Source organism: Geotrypetes seraphini, chromosome 15 (genome assembly GCF_902459505.1).
Source record: "Geotrypetes seraphini chromosome 15, aGeoSer1.1, whole genome shotgun sequence".
In the NCBI taxonomy this organism is placed as follows: domain Eukaryota; kingdom Metazoa; phylum Chordata; class Amphibia; order Gymnophiona; family Dermophiidae; genus Geotrypetes; species Geotrypetes seraphini.
In genome coordinates this window covers 49,883,742-49,906,417 of record NC_047098.1, presented here as the reverse complement: position 1 = coordinate 49,906,417, position 22,676 = coordinate 49,883,742, and the positions used below count along the sequence as shown (strand labels likewise).

The 22,676-nt window shown below is 43.6% G+C and overlaps 1 protein-coding gene across 4 annotated transcripts in view; it reads left to right on the top strand.

The window, feature by feature from the left end:
* The window catches only part of ACACA (acetyl-CoA carboxylase alpha), a 434,156-nt gene that overhangs the window by 369,222 nt on the left and 42,258 nt on the right, over positions 1-22,676 (top strand). For all 4 annotated transcript variants that reach the window (XM_033921833.1, XM_033921832.1, XM_033921836.1 and 1 more), the window contains 2 exons: positions 4,641-4,818; positions 11,560-11,672. In XM_033921833.1, the coding sequence (XP_033777724.1) occupies positions 4,641-4,818; positions 11,560-11,672 (291 nt within the window). The remainder of the gene's footprint in view (positions 1-4,640; positions 4,819-11,559; positions 11,673-22,676) is intronic.

Genomic DNA, 22,676 nt, shown 5'->3' with positions numbered 1-22,676 from the left:
CCATAAGAATACATGTAAAACAAAATAATTCGTTCTGCAGCCCTGTTTTCCCATAAGAATACATGTAAAACAAAATAATTCGTTCTGCAGCCCTACATTTCCCTCCCTCCACCTCACCTTATATGCAGAGTTTGCCAGCTTTCTTTTTCACCCAGCCGCACGCTTTCAAAAAGCTGTGCACGCGCAGCTGCTGGAGTTGATCAATGTTCTCCTCTCCTGCAACTTCCGGTTTCCGGTTGCGTCAGAGGAGAAGATTGAACAACAGAGCATGCGCGCATGTGCTGCTCTTTGAAAGTGTGTGGCTGGCCGAAAAAGAAAGCCGGAAAACTCGGCATCTAAGGTAAGGTGGAGGGAGATGATGGAACACTGCATTCAGACAGGAGGGTGCTGCTGTTCCCGGCTCACATTAGGAAGCGGCGAGAGTAGTTCCGCCCCCCCCCGGGCCCCTCGGGCGACTTTGTTGTGTGAAATGAAGTTCGTTATAGGGAGCAAGACAAAAAGTTCGTTATGCGCAGCGTTCGCTGTGCGAGGCGTCCGTTATGCGAGGCACCACTGTATATTCATAATGAATATACATGAAAGAGATTTCCATACAATGGAGGCAATGTTTGCAAATCAATCTCATGCATATTCATTGTGGATATCCTGAAAATCTGACTGGCAAGGGAGGTACTCTAAGGCTGACTTGGGAAACAATGCTCTAAGCTGAGTGGGAGTCCTCCACCTATTGTCTTGCCAGTGGGGGGTGCTGTTTCACTATCACATTTTCAATACTGGGACAGGCAAGCTCTGCAGAACTCTAGGAAACCTGCCAGTCCCTAGCAATTGAAAACACAATATTGAAGTACTACTTCCCGTTAAGAGCAATGCAGTTGGAGGACTCACAATCAGCTTAGAGTAGGGTTACCAGACGTCCGGGAAAACCCGGATGGACTTTCGAAACCCGGCAGCTTGTCTGGGTTTTGGAAAGCCCTACAACTCCTGGAGAGCCTGTGTGCATGCGCTGATGTCATTCACATCCGCATATGCTTGGAGGCCCCTCAGACCCGGCAGGAAAGAGAGGAGGCTGTGTAGGGGCTGGGTTTGAGGCGGAATGGGGCGAAGCTGGAGACAGAATGAGGCGGGGCCTTGTGTCTGGGATTTTACGATTTAAAATATGGTAACCCTAGATTAGAGGGATTAGTGCCTTTCACCCACCCTTGCTCCTCCCATGTCCACACCCTCCTTGCAGTTACCTGATATAGAATTTGTGTGCTAAGGTTATAGAATACTGACTGTTTTATAAAACAGCCCCAAAAAGGTTCATATTTAAACTTCCCATGATCTGAAATTACTTTTCCCATGTCAACAAGCTCCCCAGATAAACAACACAATCTTAAGCTACAAACCTAAATATTGCAAAATTCTTAACGACATCTCCCCAAGGTTTGTGGTTTGCTGTTTGCTTTTATGTAATATGTAATTTAAAGGTCCACTCAATCCTAATGAAATACTTTGCATAATTTAGTGGGATACTTTCCATAATTCAAGGGGACCATAACACATATTATCCCAGGACAAGCAGGTAGGTATTCTCACTAGTGGGTGACGTCATCCGACGGAGCCCCGATGCGGACGTCTCACAAGCATACTTGCTTGTAGAAACTTTAGAAATTTCGAGTCGCTCACACCGTGCCTAGGGCCCAAAATACGGAGCCCGCTGAAGGATGACTTATCAATATGCCAATTTTTTTTTCAGACGGCAATGGGCCCCCCTCCTTCACGGCAACGGGCCCCCACCCGACAATGATGACAACATCGGCCGCCCCCCCCCCCCCGGCATCGACGGACAGAAACGTGGCCTTTCGCCAACATCAAAGGCAACGTGGCCAATGCAGCTCCAAGAAGATCCCGCGATTAATATGTTTTCCGGTCCATTCCCCTCCTACATCACTTCTTTTGGCAGATGCAGTCATTGTGGGATCATGGAGCTGAGCCGGCCGCGTTGCCATTGATGCCGGCAAAAGGCCGCGTTGCTGTCCGTTGATGCTGGGGGGTGGGCTAGCTGGTGGTGTTGTCGGGTGGGGGGCCCATTGCCGTTGGGGCGTTTCCGTTGCCGTGTGGAAAGGGTGGTGGAGGGAGAGAAAGGGGGAAGATGCTGATGGTATTGGTGTGCAGGGAAAGGGGGAAACATAAGAGGGAAGGATACTGGATAGAATTGGGTTGGAGGGAAAGAAAGGGGGCAGATGCTGATGGAATTGGTGTGCAGGGAAAGGGAGAAAACATAAGGGGTAAGGATACTGGATGGAATTGGGTTGAAGGGAAAGAAAGGGGGATGATGCTGATGGAAGTGGGGAGAAGGGAGAGGAGAGAGTGAAATGCCAGACCATGGGAGTGTGGGTGTGGGAGAGGGAAGAGGAGAAGAGAGAGATGCCAGACCATTGGAGGAGGGAATGGAAGAAGATGGATGCCAGACCAATGGGGGTGAAGGGAAAGATGGAAGGGGGAGGCATACAATTTCTGGAAGTAGCACAGAAGGACAGAAGATGAAAGGAAGAGAGTGACAAGAAGATGAGGAGAGCAGAAACCAGAGAAGACAAAGGTAGAAAAAAATCCCTTTCAAAATTGTGATGCTAGGCCAGAAAATTTGCTCCTCTGAAATGTCCTTTTTTTTTTTAATATACCTTGTGCCTTGTATTCTAAGACAAGTTGTTTGGTCTTTTCAACAAGATTTATTGTTAGTTTCATCATTTTGTCAAATTTGTACTGAGAATTAATGCATTTTTGTGAATCCTTCTATTAACATGGATATCACAATACAGTAAATAGTTTCCTGACAGGAAATATTTTTCTCTTACTCCTGTATTGTATGCGCAGGGGTTTACACCTACCCAACATGGCAAAACCTTTCTTTCTTGGGAAAAATAATCCTTGCACACTTTAGGCCAGATATGGGAAAATGATGAATTCTAATCCATTCCTTCCAGATTCAGTATGCTAGGTATTCAATCCCTTCCCGCAATCCAGCAGTTGCAGAAATCCAAACACTTTTCTGAGCACATGCTCCTCCCACCTTAGAGGGACAGTTGAGCCCCCTATAGTTTCAATTTCTGCAAGCAATCCTTGCAGAAGTCTTTTGGATATGCTCTGCATCTTTTTCTTAATTTTTTCAATTAAAGTTCTTTTTTCAGTGGCTTAAGTGCCTTGAGACCCCATGTGGTGTCCTCTGCCGGAGAAAAGGATGCAGTTCCACGGAGCCGGACTTCTGCTTCACAGAGAATCTTCGGTGGATCTGTGGAGCTAGCCTACTTGTGCCACACTTCTCAGTCTTGGGGGTCCATTCCCCAGGAGTTTGCTTGCCCTCTGACCCTGTCAGGGCTTTAAGCACAGGCTGTAGGCATCCTGAATAAAATTTCCCTCTGGATTTCAGAGTGCAGGCTGCGTTTCCTGCCTCCAGTCATGTAGGGAGTTTCCGTGGGGGCAGAAGTCATAGTTGGTGTCTCTCCGACTGGCAGTCCGAAGATCTTCAAGTTTGGTCATTTAGAGCAGTTTCTGAGGCAGGAAATCCTTTTCCTCCATTCAGCTGCAGTGTAACAGAGCTTGCAGACAGGCATTTCACAGATTGTAAGTACACATCCATTATTTCCTAAGGGAGCTTTGGGAGTGGTCTGTGGGGTTCTGTAAAATGCATTTTTCTTAGTTTTTGAGGGTAGCGTTCAGGTCTCCCACCTCCCCAAACCCCAAATCACTATTTTTTATTTTCAGATTTTATTTATTTTTGCCATTTTTGGTGCAAATTTGTCGGTGGCCATTTTGGATTTTTATCGATCTTTTTTTCAAAGTTTTATTTCTGCCTCAAAACCCCTTGATTTTATAAAAAATTGTTTGGGATGGACTCCCCAGCCCCTAATCTGTCAAATAGAGGTTTTGGACTGTCTGCAAACACCATACCAGCTGCTCAGACAGCCCAAATAGATAACATTACAGTAATTGAACATATTTAAAATCAAAACCTGGATCAACAACTGAAACTGAACTTCAGGCCGAAGTTTATGCAACATACAGAATGCCCTTTGAACCAGGGCTTCCACCTGTGACTGCATGGAAAGGCCAACATCCAAAACCACCCCCAACTGCTTTATGGAAGAAACAAAGGAATAATACAGAGATGTGTGTAAGCTGTATGGATAACTTTGTGTGTTTTCAGCCAGTTTATTTCTTTAAGTTAGACTGTTAAATATGCAGTCCTGAATTATATGGCTATATTATCCATATAAAGTTTGGACTGCTATTTACACAGCCCACTTCTCTGGCTAAATTTATCCAGACTGTAGCTGAATGTGGCTTCCAGACAAATTTAGGCCCAGAATTGCCCCTGTCTCCTTGTCAAGCCAGATGGATAGATTTTAGCCAGGAAATATTAAATTGAATACCAACTACAACATTGCAGGTCTTCAAATCTGGCTGTGGTATGAGAGCTGGATGCTAGGCTGTTATTCCGAAATGATGTAGCCCTGCTCTCTGCATTCTGGTTACATTTTTGCTAGAGATTTAGTCTGCATATTGATTCCTGCTTGAGGATGTACTTGTTAGGAGTATGGAGTGGGTTGAGTTTGTTTGGGAAATTAATTCCATTTCTTTACCATTGTTTCATTGACCAGACATGTATGACCAGGTGCTGAAGTTTGGAGCCTATATTGTGGATGGATTACACAGGTACCACCAGCCAGTGCTAGTTTACATCCCACCACAGGCAGAGCTCCGAGGGGGGTCTTGGGTGGTGATTGACCCCACCATCAATCCCCGACACATGGAAATGTATGCAGACAAGGACAGCAGGTACAGTATTCTGCATCCTCTCAGAGAAGGGACAATGCTCGTCTGAGCTTGTGTAAATCACTTAAATGTTCTGTGCTTCCACTAGATCTGGTCATTTCTTTTTTTTTTTGTGGTCCCACAGAGTCTGACCCTAATAACCCACCCCCTTTTTACTAAGCCACGGTAGATGTTTCTACCATGGCCCAGAGCTCTAAACATTCTAATGCTTATAGAATTCCTATGAGCGTCGGAGCAGTGTCAAAGCATTTAGCACTCCGGACGGCGGTAGAAACCTCTACCACGACTTAGTAAAAGAGGGCTTTAGTCTCTGGCTTTTCCCCCCAGCTTTCCACCTGCCCTGTATGTTCTTGACTTCCAAAACCTATTTTTGCTACCCCTCTTCTTTCTAATGGATGGCTATGCTCTTGAAATAGCTAAGAAGAAAAAATTTAAATTGAATCAGGTTGGGCAGACTGGATGGACCATTCGGGTCTTTATCTGCCGTCATCTACTATGTATGTTACTATGTAATGTACATTAGCCACCTAATATTGATATACAGGAATCCTTTCTAAAATTGTATTGAGGAGTCCTTATGAAGTATAATAATACTCAATGATAAATCAAGGTGATGTGGCTAATGTTGTACGCTCTTTAAAAAATATTGAACAAAACATTGCTCAAAATATCAATGATGTACAGTAAGACAAGAATAATCGCAAAGAAATGAAGGAAGGGCTGTGTCTCACTGGTTGAGCTGCTTACACCCAGAGGTTGTGAGATCAAATCCCAGTGCTGTTCCTTGTGACCCTGAGCAAGTTACTTAATTCTCCAGAGCCCACCGCTTTGAATGTTAGCTTTGAAATGCCAAGGCAACAAAAAGGCAATATACAAGTCCCCATTCCCTTTCCCATTCTGCTACTGCTCATAAAAACATACACCATACTGGAAATATCCCAAAAGAGTAAAACAGATTCATGGCAGCCAGTCAGCTAGTCTCTGCACAGGCAGGAACAAAGAAAAGTCGCTTCTGCCCTGGTTCACTACTGGATCACCTGGGATTCTAAAGGTATGTGGGGGAGGGGGAGGGAGGTAAAAATTCTTAGAATCGGCTGGGACAGGAGGCTGAAAGGCTACCTGCTATCCTGGACCACCAGGGATTTAAAAGGTACACCGGGGAGGGGGAGGGAGATAAAAGTTATTAGAGTTAGCCAAGACAGGAGATGGAAGGGATCCCTCCTGTCCCGGCCCACCGCTAAGACCACCAGGTCTCACGTCAGGCCCGGCAGAGGCCTGCAACAGGTTCGAGGGGGGGAAGGGAGGCAGGTCAGCGCTTACCTGAATATAAACAGAGACCTCCATTTTGGGGCCATTGTTTTGTCCCAAAAATCTCAGTTTATATTCAAGTTTATACAGTACTTTAACTATTAGGCTAGTCCTCCACTCCACATACACACACTTTTTTATTATGCTGAATATTTATAGAAACTCAGATATTGATAACAGATAAGGACCCTGTGGTCTGCTTATAGTTGGTGCAATACCACAGTGTGTCTCCAGACCCATATTTTACTCTTGCTTCCTCACATCCATATTGGTGGGAGCCTTGTATCCCTAATCCTGCTTTGGCTTCTTCCAGAAGACTATTCATCAGTCTTTCAGTGAAGAAATATTTCCAGATTTTGCTCCAATTTGTCCCCTTTGTGCTGTGTATCCTTGTCATTGAAAGGGGAAGGAAGATATTCCTTTTTATATTTCTTACCTATATTTTTTAGCTTGAATTTTTATTAGTTTTATTAAAACAAATCCAAAGCGCCAGTGTCCAAAATTGCAAACATCTGTTTTCTAGTCTTACATAATATATATGGCAAACCTTGCATATAGCGTGTTGTTATGATGCAAGACAATACAGTGGGGTAGATTCAGTAAACGGCGCTCAAAAATCAGTGCCAAAAAATATCAGCATTCAATGCTATGCTATCATGGACACTCAAAGGTGAGTCCCCATTATAGAATAGCCTTAAGTGCTGTTTTGGCATCCAGATTTGGGCACCAGGTCTTACACCTGCTAAAACCGGGTATAATTCCCAGCACCCAATTTGGGCGTAGATTCCAGATATTCTATAAAACTCTGCAAATATTAGAAGTGCCCCTGACCTGTCCATGCACCTCCAGTGGCCATGCCATATATTGGGTTGCATGCTATGGGATTTGGGCTCATATTGTTTTAAAATAGCAAGATGTGTGCACAAATTCAAATTGGTCCAACTATTGCCAGTTTTCATCCAATTGTTGGGCACTAATTGACTCATTAGCCAATTTAGTGGGCGCACATGTTTGGTGTCCAATGTTGGGCACCATATATAGAATCCAGGGGAATATGCATAGAAACTCTTTAACTCGCCATTACCCCCCCTCCCCCCCTCCACTGTATGTCATCATTATTCAGCTGACTCTTTAAAGGTCATCTAAGTCTTTTCAAAGATAGGCATCATCATAAGAACATAAGAACATAAGCAGTGCCTCCGCCGGGTCAGACCACAGGTCCATCCCGCCCAGCAGTCCGCTCCCGCGGCGGCCCAAACAGGTCACGACCTGTCAGAATCATCAGAAGGGGCTCCCTTGCCACCTTGGCTTCCCATTTAAGTCCTGCCTTCCTATCGAAGCCCTAGCCCTCCGGTCTTTCACATGCACGACCTGGTTGGTTTTTACTCATTACCTGGTTAACTTTCTATACTTGTGTTACATCCCAGCTCCTCCTTCAGTATCCCATGATCCCTTTATCCCTCAGGAATCCGTCCAATCCCTGTTTGAATCCCTGGACCGTACTCTGCCTGATCACTTCCTCCGGTAATGCATTCCAAGTGTTCACGACCCTCTGGGTGAAAAAAAACTTCCTTGCGTTTGTTTTGAACCTATCTCCCTTCAGTTTCTCAGAATGCCCCCTCGTATTAGCTGTCCCCTTCAGTCTGAAGAATCTGTCCCTATCCACCCTCTCTATGCCCCTCATGATCTTGAAGGTTTCTATCATATCTCCACTGAGCCTCCTTTTCTCCAGAGAGAAGAGCCCCAGCCTATCCAGCTTCTCGGCGTATGGGCATTGTTCCAGCCCTCTTACCATTCTCGTTGCTCTCCTTTGGACTCTTTCATGTCTCAAAGCGATTTGCTTTTTCATTAGAACCACATTTCTGGTACATCTCTTCTGGATTCTATATACAAGGTGTCCAATCCATTTCCGCAATCAAGGACTTGCAGAAATCCACACTTTTCTCACCATGTGCTTCTCCTACTAGTGAGAGAGAGACAGAGCCCCCTGCCGTTTCAATTTCTGCAAGCGATCTGTGCAGAAGTCTTCTGATCTGCTCTGTATCTTTTTCTTTTTTTTTTTAATTAAAAGTTTAATCTCGATGGCTTGGGTTGCGGTGGTCATCTGCTGGAGGAAAGGAAGTCTGCAGAGCTGGACTATTTGTATCATAGAGAAACTTCGGTGGACCTGTGGAGCCAGCTTGCTTTATGCCATCTTGTTCGGGCTCTGGGTGCATCCCCCTGGGAGCTAGCTTGCTTTCTGACCTTGTCAGAGGTTTAAGCGCAGGCCGAGTGCATGCTGAGTAATAGCCCCTCAGGGTTTCAAGACACAGGCTGTATTTTCCACACCCAGTTGTGCGGAGAGGTTCCAAGGGGGTGGAGGTTTTGGTCAGGATTTGCCTGACTGGCAGTCCAAAGTTATTGAAGCTGGGTCCTTTTGGAGCATTTCTGGGGCAGAAAATCCTTTTCCTCCAGCTGCAGTAAAAAGAGCTGACAAGCAAGGCACTTCAGTGACTGAGTACACCTCCATTATTTTCTATGGGAACTTCGGGGGTAGACTATAAATCGTATTTTTGAGGGTTTCTGACAGTAAGCTTAAGGTCTCCCACCTCCCCAAACCTCAAACCGTTGTTTTTAATCTATAAAAATTATTTATTTTTGACATTTTTGGAGTGAATTCACTGGCGGTGACCATCTTGGATTTTTAGTGATCTTTATTTTCTAAGCTTAAATTCTGTCTCAAAACCCCTCGATTTTGCTTAAAATCGGTAGGGATGGACTCCTCAACACCTAATTTGTTAAACATGTGCTTGAATTGCTGGCAGAAAAACGCCTGTGTGATGCAGCGCATTGGGGGAGTGTGCGGGAGCTTCGGGCTTTGCCTCCTCCAGGTCCTCGAGGACTGGGGAGTCAGCATGGGTCCAGGATCTGGGAATAAAATCCTGCCCGTTGTCCATTTTGACTGATGGCACAAAGCGCCTGTGCACCAAGACATGGGATTCCTGGTCAATGCCAATGACTCAGCTGCTGCCCCAGGATGTGTGTTTTCTCCGGATTTTGTTCAGCTCTTGTGGAGAGCGTATTCCATGGATCCAGCTCTGTTGATGTGGCGGATGAGCGCATCTCCTACATACCAGGTCTCTCCATTGTCAGTAGTCCCTCTGTGGGGCTCCTCTGTGCCGGCTACCACAGATTCGGATTACCTTGACTTGCAAAAGAATGCTATGCCTCTCCTGTCTCCTGACACTGCTTTTATCCTGGATGATGCTGAGAGCCTCGGCAGGTCAATTAAGAACATAAGCACTGCCTCTGCCGGGTCAGACCAGGGATCCATTGTGCCCAGCAGTCCGCTCCCGTGGCGGCCCCCCAGGTCCTTGACCTTTAAGTTCCCACCACCTACATTGTTTGTGCCCTAATCCTGAAGTACCCTGTATAGTAACTCTCTATTCAGCGGGATATCTCTTGAGAATCCAGATATGGGTGAGGACCCTTCCATCTGCAGGCTCTTCAAATCTGTATCTGTCTACCATCTCATCACAGATGCCATGAATGAGCTCAACTTGGAATCTCAACCTTCTGTGTCGCAGTGTTTGGTCATGAGCCACTCTAATGTTCTGACCTCTTTTTTTACGGCACATCCAGAGCTCACAGGCCTGATTGTGGAGCAGTGTGATGTCCCCGAGAGTTCTTTCTGGCTGACTAAAGCTATGTCTAGGTTTTATCCTATGGCTCCTGAATTTCAGCAACTTTTTGAGCAGCCAAAGGTGGATTCCGCAGTGGTGCAGGTTGCCAAGCGCATGGCCCTCCCTAGCGATGGAAGTGTGATGCTTCAAGACTCCAAGCTCACAGAGTGAACATTATCTTGAAAAAGCTTTTTGCTGTGACTTCCTCGGGTATCAAGGCTGCTGCGGTAGCCTCCTTTGTGGTGCATGCATGTAACACAAGATGGCACCAGGTGCTCTCTGACGTTCTAGATTGTCTAGAGGTCATTGTCTCCGCATATTTCAGAGCTTCAGGCTCTTTTGTGTAGAGAGCTGTTTCTGCAGATAACAGACTCAGGAGTTGTTCTCTGTACTGTTCCTTTCTTTCTGCCAAAAGTAGTTTCAGAGTTTTATGTCAACTATGGGGTCAGCGTGAGAGGATCAACTCTTGCGCAGGTTGGACGTGTGGAGAGTCCTCCACCACTTTTGAAGAAAACTAATGATTTAGTCTTAATAATCATCTCTTTGTCCTGATGACCCAGTCTCGCCAAGGTGGGCCAGCCTCTAAGGCTTCTATCGCCGTTGGATCCATATGGCCCCTTTGCCGACTTACATTGCCTGCGGTGAACAGCCACCAGTTTCTCTCAAGCCCCACTTGATAAGAAGTGTTGCTGCTTCATGGGTGGAAGCTTGAGAAATTCCTCCAGGCGACATTTGCAGGGTGGGTAGGTACTTGGTCTTCGCTTCATACTTTTGCCAGATTTTACTGAATGGATGTGGTGGTTCGTTCTAATGCCATTTTTTGGGGACCTCAGTGTTGAGAGCAGGCTCTTCTATCCCTCCCTAGACGATGCCATTGCATTGGTACAACACCTTGTGTATAGAATCTGGAAGGGACATACCAGAATGGAAGATTAGATTCTTACTTTTGATAATCTTCTTTCTGGTAGCCCCTGGAGGATTCTATATGACCCACCCTCTCAATATAGGCAGTTTTTATGAATCACTTGCCTTTTTCTTCCTGTTTTTTCTCCTTACAGGCCAAAGTATCTTCCTGCTAGGAGACAAGCCCTGTGGGGGAATTTCACTCTTATGTGAGTACAGTTGATGCCAATGGCAGGTTTCCAGTGGGTGCTCATTGCACACAGCAGGTTAGTTCTACATTGTTCCTAACTGTTCTCTGTGTTGCTATGTTGGCTGTTTATTAATTGTGTTGTTATGTCTTGCAGAACAGAACAAACTGTGCTTATGTTTTTGGGGAGTTTTCCTGTGCCTCCTCCTTTGTTGTTGCCTTCTTTCAAGTTTCAAGTTATATTAAAATTTGATGTACACGCAATATAAAATATTTCAATGCGTATTACAAATTAAAAAGGGGACAAACGATAAGACAATTTATTACAAAATAAAATATATACATACAAATTTATTACCGATACAAAAGGAAAGGGGGATGAACTACAATCATTAAAGAAAGAAGGGAAGCATTTATGGAATAAAACATCAGGAGGGGTTCTAGTGTGGTTGCTTGGCTTTTTGACATAACTGCAGGGGGCTCTGTCTCTCAGTAGTACAAGGAGCACAAGGTGAGAAAAGTGTGGATTTCTGCAAGTCCTGGATTGCAGGACTACCAGAAAGAAGATTATAAGAACCTAATATCGAAGTTAGTTTTACCCTCTGTATTCATGAGAACATATGATATTGTAGATCATGTGTGAAGAGAATGGCTGTTCTTATTGGTTTTTGCTTTCTTTTGTAGGGGAGGTGTTCTGGAGCCAGAAGGGACAGTGGAAATAAAGTTTCGCATAAAAGATTTAGTGAAAACCATGCGTCGAGTGGATCCTGTGTATATCCACTTGGCTGAGCGACTAGGTACATTTTATTAGTCATTATCAATGGTTCCAAACAATTCACTTCATCTTGCTCTTTCTGGCGTTTTAATTGCAGGAGTTGCAGCAAATGCACAGGATTTGAGAACTCTTCCCTGTTTTAATGCCCCTTTAGTATAAGATAGTTAAGGCAGCATTGGGAAATGGTGGGACAGGGAGGAATAGATGTGTATTTTAGGCACAGAAAGAGGTTATATTGTAGATGAAAGTTTATCAAGGTAAAACTGTAGTACTAAATGCAAATGGTTCATAGACAAAATTGCGCGAGACAACGGCGTGCCGACAACTGAGCGCAGACAACTGAGCGCAAGGTTGACGGCGCGCCGAAGAAAAGCACTATTTTAAAGGGTTCCGATGGGGGGTGTTGGTGGGGAACCCCCCTATTTTACTTAACAGACATCGCGCTGGCGTTGTGGGGGGTTTGGGGGTTGTAACCCCCCTCATTATACTTGAAACCGAACTTTTTGCCTGTTTTTTAGGGAAAAAGTTCAGTTTTAAGTATAATGTGGGGGGTTACAACCCCCCAAACCCCCCACAACGCCAGCGCAATGTCTGTTAAGTAAAGTGGGGGGGGTTCCCCCCCACACCCCCCGTCGGAGCCCTTTAAAATAGTGCTTTTCTTTGGCGCGCCGTCAACCTTGCGCTCAGTTGTCTGTGCTCAGTTGTTGGCGCGCCGTTGTCTCGTGCGATTTAGTCCCGTCACCATGGAAAGGTTGTCTTGTAAGGTTTGCCTTTTAGAAGATGATACCAAAATCTGTAATAGGGTAGATACTTCTGACGGTATGAATAACATGAGGAGGGATCTAGCAAAACTTGGAAGAATGGTTCAGAATTTGGCAGCTAAAATTTAATGCTAAAACATGCAGAACCGTGTATTTGGGCTGCAAAAATCTGAGGGAGCAAAAGAGTATAGGGGGTGAAGTACTTTTGTGCACAAAACAGGTAGAAAAGGCAAGAGCAAAAGCTAAAAGGATGCTAGAGTGCATAAGAAGAGGAATGACCAGCAGGAAAAAGAAGCGATAATGCCTCTGTATAAGTTTCTGGAGAGACCCGGTTTAGAATACTGTGTGTAGTTCTGGAGACCTGACCTTCAAATGATATAAAAAGGATGGAGTGGGTGCAGAGAGTGGCTACTAAAATGGTCAGTGGTCTTCGTCATTTTTTTTTTTTTTGACCCCCTCCTCTTCTGGGTTAGTCATAACTTCACGCAGCCCTTATCTTAAAAAAAATATCAGCCACATGCCTGCACAGGGCAGCTGCATGAGCTTTCCAAGGTCACACAGTAAGTGTTGCCTAGGGTCATGACCGATGTACATTGCTAAATAAGCTGTCAGCCCCTTGAGCAAAGTGATAACTGGCTGTGTTCTCCAGGCCTTTACTACTGCTAGAGCCACTCACACTCAGTTGTCCTTATCCCATTGGCACCTATCAGAAGAGTAATTCTTAGTCATTTTGTTTTATTTTATTTAAAACCTGCCTTTCCCAAGGCGGCTCACAATATAAACATACATAATAAAACCCAAAAAATACATATAAAACAAACAAGGTAAGCGACTAGCACTTTCACAAATGCAGGTTTCTTAATGCCCATATTTCATCTTGCAAAATAAATGCCTCTTCAGTAATTTCTTAAATGCCTCGAGATTGCTTTGCTTTCTAATGTACAAAGGTAGCCGATTCAATTCCTGGGGACCCCTACAGGAAAACATAGTTATATGTGAGGTATTCAATCTCAATTCCCTTACAGATGGCACAAGTAGACCATCACAAGCAGTCTAAAGTATATACGGTCTTCCAGCTTCAACCAATATAACTTCACATAGTATTCTGTGACATGTTCAGTCCTTTCCAAATGAAAAAAAAGTTCTAACCAGTCGTGTCTGAATTGATGGCTTGGCTATGAATGCCGCCATGCATAAGCTCCATTTTGGATTCTCAGGCACAGATCTGCCTCTATGGTCTAACAGGAATGGGGGATATTGTGCTCAGAGAACTTGTGTGTAAGATGAAGGAATCCAGCCATTGCTGAAGTTTTTGGCCTGACCAAGGGTAGACATGTACGAGGCATGAGAGGAGACTACAGAATGTGTCTTCTGGGTGAGAACCGTGGCTATAGTGATTGATCCAATTGGAAGGGGGAGATGATTTTAAAAAAAGGGAAAATGTCTCCAACTGGTGGCCAAAGTAAGCTCAAGGGGTTGGAAAATTAAAGGAACAAAAAAAGGAAGCTTCCAGTCCAAAAAGGTACTGTTCCCTATGCAGTTCTTTGTAAAGGAAAAGATAATGGGTAAAACAGCTGACTTACCCATTCCCAGAAAATATTCTTTAGTTCATATTTGCATTTTGGTGATGCTTTCTGTAAACAAACTAATTACACAAGCAACATTGCTGTGGACACTAGATGAAAATGGCCATAGTACATAAAAAAGGGGAAAAAAACATTTGGCCTGGACATGGTTTAAAGCCTTAAAAGCCCCAGCACTGATAAGCTTCTACATTCAAGGACTGGCAATTGCTCAGAACATCACTTGACTGCTGCCGCTCTTTGCTGTTAATACCGTTCAAAGGCAGGAAGGAGCAGAAGATTACAGAACACCCAGAATAGCCTCATTTTCCTGGGGGATTTTTAGTGTTTATTTTTTTATCCCCCTTTCTGGCCAATTTAAAATTTGTCGGAGTCGGTCTTCTTTTGGATCACTGCCCTTTGATATTTCACGCACTCCATTTGCCACAAACAAGCCGAGGGGGCCTCGGTTCCTGCTGACTCCAGCAGAAGCTGAGAGAGCTCCATTTATCTTGCACTGCCTGCTGAAATCTTTACTCATTAACCAGGGGTTCACTGCCTCTTTTAACCCCTCAATAGCTGTTGCCATTTCCTTTGGAACTGCTGCATGTATTGGGAGGGGGAGGGGTAGACAAGGCAGAAAGACACCTTGCAGCATGATAGCAGGGGAGGTGAGGAGAGGGAGCTGGTAGGGGTGTAGGAGAAGTTGTACATGAACCATGGTGGTATGCAAATCTTCACTCTCTGCCAGCGATCACTTTCTCTTGGGTGCCATGGTGTAACAAGAGAATGGTAGAATTTGTACACCTGACCATAGAATTGTTCAGTATTTGTTTCTGTAGCATGACAGTAGAACTCTGGATTTCATATATATTAACACAGCAGCTTCTATGTCCAGTTAAACTGTGTTGCAGTATATAAAGAATTAGATTTAGAAGTAGACTTTTCAGTGCTTCATTGATTAAAATTCTCATTGGAGTACTGTCTAAGGAATGGAGTGGTTTCTTATGAGTAGGGTTGTCTTTGGTGTACTGCTTTGCAAATGAAATTGTTTCTTTTGATAGAGGTTTTCCTTGGATACTGAATGAAAATAGAATGGTTTCTATGGGTAGGCTTCACTTTGGGAATGGAATAGTACTTGCAGGATTCTCTTTTGGAATTGAACAGAAAATGACTTTGGAGACCATTTTGAATAGTCTGCATTATTTGTGCTGTATGAATCACTTTTAGCCCACAGACAAAGAAGTCAATTTTCAAAGAAAAACCCTGCTTTTGAGATTTAGCCAGCGGAAAATATGCATGCTGTAAACATCCTCACACTCTGTACCTGCTATCTGTGTGGAAAACATGTCTTCTGTTAACCTGGCTAAAAGTATGTGTACTGCAGAAGCATTTTTACCCATCCCATTTTACCCTGGGAAATAGCTTGCAAAATTGAAGAGCTGGGTTCTAAAACCTATTGAACTAATTTTTAGGGAAAAAAGTACTTATAGTGGAAACAGACGGCCTTTAAAGACTAGCCACTAAAAGGCATTTTATTCATAAGGTATATATGGGGGAATTCTTCATATTACATTACATTATATTAGGGATTTCTATTCCGCCATTACCTTGTGGTTCAAGGCGGATTACAAATGGTTTGTCCGGAGATTAGAAGTATTTAGGGAGTAGTTTGTACATTTCTTTGAGTTGTTAAGGATTACATCTGAGTTGTCATGATATTAGAAGTTCATATGTAGAAGTTGCAGGTGATGCTTGGGACATTTCTGATTTTGTTAGTTCAGTTTTATGTGTTTTATAAATAGAAGGGTTTTTATTTATTTTTTGAAGGTTTTGTAGTCTGTGGTCGAGGTCAATAGGTTGTAGAGTTGTGGGTCGAGTTTTGCAGCTCGAGTGGCTAGGAGGTTGTTGTACAGTTTTTTTTCTTTTGACGTTTTGGATTGGAGGGTGTGTGAATGGTGCGTGGGTTCTCCTATGTCTGGTTGAGGTGGATTGAACTAGTCGATTGTTCCAATAGGCTGGGCTGTCTTCGTTTATTGCTTTAAATAGTAGGCAGGAAAATTTGAAGTGTATTCTCGCTTGTATTGGGAGCCAACGTGAGTCGTGGTATGCCTCTGTGATGTGGTCGAATTTCTTCAGTGAGTAGACCAGTCTTAGGCTGTGTTTTGTATTGTATGTCATTGTTTTATTATGGTTGCTGTGCAGGGGAGATATAATATGTTGCAGTGGTCTATTAGACCTAGGATTAGGGATTGTACCGAGAATATTGAGTGTTAACGGATGCAAAACTCCGAAATGGGGCTGAAACCGCAGATTCTGGCACTGTGTGATTGATTCTGGAATGCTCATTCTAGAATGCTGTTGAGTTCCGATTTCTTTCGCTGCCAATTTTTGAGTGTCGTTTACTGAATCCAGCCCCATAATATGCAGTGGGGGGGAAAAAAAAGTTTTGTCAGTTGGAATTCTTGAAAATAAAAACTTGCAGAAAACTTTTCAGATTTTGTTCTCTTTAAGAGTAATTTTCAAGAATGTCACAGTGGATAAAACAGTGCTTTACCCACGGAAACAGTCTTTCATATAGCAGCCTTCTTTACATGTAGATAAAGTTGTGCGCTTTCAGCCTGAATTTGTGTAACTTTATCTGCAGGTTGAAGAGACATTGCTGATACTGCACGGATACTGCTAAAGAGCAGCTATAAATGTGTGTGCAGAATTTCTGTGGGGTAATTTTCAAATTAAAAATCATTTTCAGAGTGACGTGGGAGTCTTTGAATTGATAACGGCAGTCTGATCCCATGCTGTTTTTCTGAGGTCATTGGCCCCTCTGAGGGCACAGCACTGGTCTCTGGGCATGCTTTTAGCGATGAGCTGAAAAACCTGCAGCCCTAATGTATTGCATGTTCTCTGTCTGCACAGAGTATAAAGTGTTTTAGAGTTAGTTACAGGTTTTAATTTCATCAACTGTGATTATCGTACATGAGTGACAAGTCACTGATTCAGAATAAAATGAATGCTGTAATTTTTGTCCTCTGCATAGAGGGTACAATGCTATTAGAATATGACATAGGACAGAAAGAAACATTTCTACAGAGGATGAGTAGTGGAGTCATGAAACAGCCACCTCCTGGAAATGGCAAAAGCACAAACAAAACATTTCGTAAAGCGCATGACAAACACGAGACAACGAGGGTAAAGCTGGTGATCAGGAAGTGTGTGTGATATTGCTGCAGAAAGGGAGAATGCTTAAACTGGGCAAGTTTGCAGGTCAAATTCTAATTTGGGAAGAGCCATGTGTCTGGTAAAATTGGGAGAAATCTTCTAGGATACTGCTTCTCAGCTCTCTCCTGGAGTGGACACCTAGCCAGTTGGGTTTTCAGATTTAACCACAATGAATATGCATGAGATACATTTACATGCAGTGGATCACCAGTGTATGCAAATGTACCTCATGCATATTCATTCTGGTAATCCTGAAAACCTGAGTGGCTATGTGTGCCTTCAGGATGGAGCTCAGAAGTGCTTTAGGGAATAAAAGCATTGGGATCTGGTTCTCTACAACATTCGGTGAAATAATACAGTCCCCTTTACGTGGTAAATGCTTGGGTTCAGAAAATATTCTGTCATTCATTTTGGATGTGCCCCAAGATCAGACAGTTTTGGACTTTGATAGTTAGTACATGTCTGTTATTTTTGGATGCCCTATTCCTAATTCTCCAGATCATCTAGTATTAGTTAGAACAGAAGCTTGTAAGGTGAAATCTAAAAGGTATACACTAGATTCATAAAATGTGTCTGAACATAAGAATAGCCTTACTGGGTCAGACCAATGTCCCTACTACCTGGCCAAAACCCAAGGAGTAGCAAGATTCCATGCTACCGATCCAGGGCAAGCAGTGGCTTCTCCATGTTTTTCTCAATAACAGACTATGGACTTTTCCTCCCTGAAATTGTCCAAACCTTTCTTAAAACCAACTATGTTATCCACTCTTACCACAACCTCTGGTTTAACTATTCTCCGAGTGAAAAAAAATTCCCTCCTATTGGTTTCAAAAGTATTTCCCTGTAACTTCATCGAGTGTCCCCTAGTCTTTGTAATTTTTGACAGAGTGAAAAATCTATCCACTTGTACCCGTTCTACACCACTCAGTATTTGGTAGACTTAAGTTATATCCCCCCCCCCCTCAGCCGTCTCTTTTCCAAGCTGAAGAGACCTAACTTTTTTAGTCTTTCCTCATACGAGAGGAGTTCCATCCCCTTTATCATCTTGGTTGCTCTTCTTTGAACCTTTTCTAGCACCATTATATCTTTCTGGTAGCTAGAAAATGTGTTGTGCAGTCGTGGACAGCCATTGAGCCCCCCCCCCATCCCACCCACACACACTTATTGCAAATGGAGGATTTAGGTCCATCCACTCCTTGTCTGGGAGGCTCATGGGTTTCCCAAATGTAGAAAATGTTTTTTGTTGGTTTGGAACAACTATATTCAAAATATGATGCCAAAGGGGAGAGAAGTCTTATTTCAAATAATTTATACTCTAATCCTACTAGTAATTTTTTCTCTAGTACATAATCCTTTACCTCTATCTTTTCCTTCAGCTTTTCTATCATAATTGCCAGAAACCAACCAGGCTAAAGGTGATAGTAGATTCATAGTTTTCCCTAAAGGGTTAGGGGGTGGCAGCAGGATTGGGGAAGGTGGGAGGGGGTGCTTTACTGTTGTAATGTATTGTTTATTTTGGTTCAGTTTGTGGATATATAAACCAATAAAAATGTTTCAAAGTACAACATTCAGCAAAGATGAAAATGTTCAGGTAGAATGTGTTGTGAAACGGAGAGAAAACACATTGGTCTGGGGGTGGGAAGTGGGGGAAGTAGCACAAGTTTCAGTTTAGATGTTTCACATGTTAAAAAATACCCTTTTGTTCTTAATTCATCTTTCTCTGTAAAAGACTGCTGTCACAACAAAGTATAAGCAGAAAAAAGAGAATAATTTGCTTCTAAATAGGTTGTTGATACTCATGAAAGGAAATTCTATAACTGGGCATATAACTTAAGTGCACAGAAAAGCAGCACATGCACTTAAGTGCCTTAGGCGCTATTCCCTAAGATAGTGTGTAAGTGATATAGTGCATAACTTCAGAATGTGGGAGAGGCATAGGCATGTCTCCAGCTTAACACATAATACAACTTCTTGTACTATGAGTTATACAATTGCATGGAGACAGAGATGCCAGACTAGAGGGAGGGAAAGAAATGAGAGGAGATGCCAGAGCATGGAGGTGGAGGGAGAGATGGAAGTGAAGGAGAGGAGAGAGATGCCAGGGTTTGAAGGGAGGGAAGGAAAGAAGACAGGTATGCCAGACCAGGAGGGAGAGAAAGGAAGGAGTAGAGATGTCAGAGTATGGAAGGGGAGGGAGGGATGGAAAGGAAGGAAAGAAGAGAGATGCCAGGGCATGGTAGGAGAGAATGAGAAGAGACAGAGCACGGAGGGAGAGGGAAAGAAGGAAGGGAAGGAGAGGAGAGAGATGCATGGAACGAGGGAGGGAAGAAAAGAAGATAGAAATGCCAGACTGGGGGAAAGGAGGGAGAGAGGGACAGGAAGGAGAGGAGATGCCAGAGCATGGAAGAGGAGGGAGGGATGGAAAGGAAGGAGAGGAGAGAGATGCCAGGGCATGGTAGGAGGGAAGGAGAGGAGATATAGATGCCAGACCATGGGTTGGGGTGGAAAGGAAGGAAGGAAAGTAGAAGAGCGAGATGCCAGAGTATGGGGAAGGGATAGAGACAAAGATAGAAAAATGGAGAGAGGGTAAAGCTGAAATGAATCATGTACAAAGGAGAGTAGGGGCACAGAAAGAGGAAAGATGCCATATGGAAGGGGGAGAAGGCAGACAGTAGATGGAAGGGGCAGAGAGAGAGAGAGAGAGAGAAGGCAGATGCTGGATGGAAAGAAGAGAATGAAGTGATGATTAAAGCAGAAATGACAAAAGGTAGAATGTTGCTTTAAAATAAAGTAGTATTGTAGCTGTATTGATAAACATTTACCTTATTTCCATTTTCTATTTTATAATCTTTTAATTGGACTAATTTTAATACATTTTTTACTAACTTTCAGAGACCAAAACCCCCTTACTCATGTCAGGACAGGATATCGTAACAGTGTACTGTACTGATCTGAAGAAGGTTTTTGTCTCTGAAGTTAATTGAAAGATGGATTATGCCAATAAAATTGTATTTTATTTTTTTCTATTTTTTGTTTTATTTCTGTTTAATTTGTAAAGTGGTAATTATTTGTCAGTTTTTTTTCAACTTTACATCTGCTATCTTTATATTTTGCACAGTATTAGGGGACATTTGTCACTGTTTCTGTGACATTGCGTTGTATGCAGAGTCTGGCTTCTTGGCTGATTAGTTTAGCTTTTGTCTATATATTTCTATTTTGAGTTTGTAATTACTTATTCCATACTGGATGAGGGTGTGTATGTGTTCTTTGTGTATGAAAAATACATGGTTTTCTGTTAGTATTGTCTGTGCAGGATCGATCTGTATTAATCTGGCTTGTTTAGTTTTACAATGGGTGTATTGATGTTCTAGTGCTCACTGCAGTGTTTAAGATGTTGCCTTTCCTAGGTGCACCCTGTAAACTGTTTTGTGATTCGTGGATTATTAAAAATATTTTTTTTATATATAGAGAGGAGGGGGATGTTAAAAAATGATCTGCCCTGAGTGTCAAATATACTAGGTACACCACTGGGCATATGTAAACTCCCAGGAGTCTGAGAAATGCAAGAGAGAATCCACCACCTTTTTATGGCTGGTTGGACAGATGAAGAGGTGAAAATTCAAGGATTTTCCAATGTGATTCTGAATGGCCAAAAATTCCCTGTGAATGGTTTTGTTTTAAGCACACACGTGTAATCCAGAGATTCCCATCCCAACCTGTGCTACTCGGAGAGTAGATGGAAGCCTACCCAGTCCCCAAACCAAGTAGCTATGACAGTAAACCTACTGGTTGGCAGCAAGTGATGAGGCAGAGCCGGTCTGGCTCAGCCTCACCGCATGGAGGGCAGGTCTCTGTTTCTTTGCAGAAAGCAGGACTAGAGATCCCTAAGTGCAATAACAGGGAATAGGGAATAAATATGAATCCAAATTATGCCTGATGAGCCACAGTCAACTGGTAATTCACTGACTACAAGTAGCTAAGAAGGCTTTTGGCATTATGCCCAATGTCTAGTAGTGTAGGGGTGTAGTGATAATGGCTCAGTTTTTGAGATTTTCCTGCCTCCCCTGTTCCATGGCCTGATTTGTTGTGCTAGGAAGGCTGTAAACAGAGCAGCAGCACAAATGTGGTGTTCAGTTGCCCTTTTTTCTCTCAAGATCTTGGGAAAGACATCTTCAAACAGCAAGCGTGCATGGATCATGCAGTAAGGCAGGAGATAAGGATGAGGTGGAGATTGGGAGAAAGAGGGCATTGAAATACACTTCCTATAAGAAGAGCTTGGGAATCATAAACTAGTCCTTTTTATGCACTCACAGAGGAGCAGCAATAAAAATGCCTTAAAGTCGTTTTATCTAACTCGTGAAACTGGTCATGTTTGGTGGGGGGGGGAAAAAATCTGTTCGCCACTAAACGATAGGGGAAGCAGTGATTCATGCCGCAGCTGAGCCATTTCTTCTGGCAGGGACTTTATTAAAGCCTCCCTGATCGTGGGGGCAGGATGCTCCGTCTGTCTGGGCTTTCAATGAGAAGTGGGCACAGACGTCTTCACTTAATGGGGCACAAATCAAAACCGTTAAGGCATTGCTTTCTCTGTAGCAGCTTATCTGTGGAAGGAAGGTAAATTGATATTCAGTAGCAGGCCATACTACCAAATGGGGCTTTGTGTGGATTTATTTCCATGTCTTTTTCCAACTAATCTGCAAGGAAGTCGTCTTCTAATGAGACTGCGTGCAGTCTCTAAAACTCTGTCATGTGCCCACTGCCAATAGCTGCATAATAAATACATGTACGCACGTCAGTATCCTCTTTGATTTAAAGCAGTTCAATGTTATGGAGCAAATTCTGTAAATAGTGCTGAAGTTTAGATGCTGGGATGATCACACTAACAGCCCGATTCTATAGGCGTGATTCTATGAAAGGTACACTTTATAGAATCGCGCCTAGCAGGGCCTAAAGTAGGCTTAGGTGTCTAAAAGCATCCTAACCTTAGTCACACTGTACCGGGTCATGCCCTTCAACTGCAAACCACCAAACAACGTTCCTACTCCCACTTCTTACCGAGCTACTGGAATCAACTGCCCCCACAGATCAGAGCCCTTAAAGGACTCCTCAAGTTCAGGAAAGCAATAAAAACATACCTCTTCACCTAATTCCCCCGCCCAGTTTTTTTGGGGGGTGCACATGTTTGACCATGCATGCAGTTTATGGGTCCTCCTCTCCATGGTTCACTAACCCACCCCCAAGACCACTTAAGCCACCTCTGTGCAGCCCTGCTAGGCGTTCCTATGCCAGGCTGCCAGGTGCTGATGTTCTTGAGGCACATATGTAAAGTTGTTGTTATGATTTTTATGGCAGTGGGGGGGGGGGGGGGGGGTCAGTGATCATGGGGGGAGTGTGTAGGGGCCTGTACTTTGTCCCTGCAGTGGGTATCTGGTCACTTTGGATACCTTCTTGTGACAGACCTGGTTTTAGATGGCCTAAGTCACA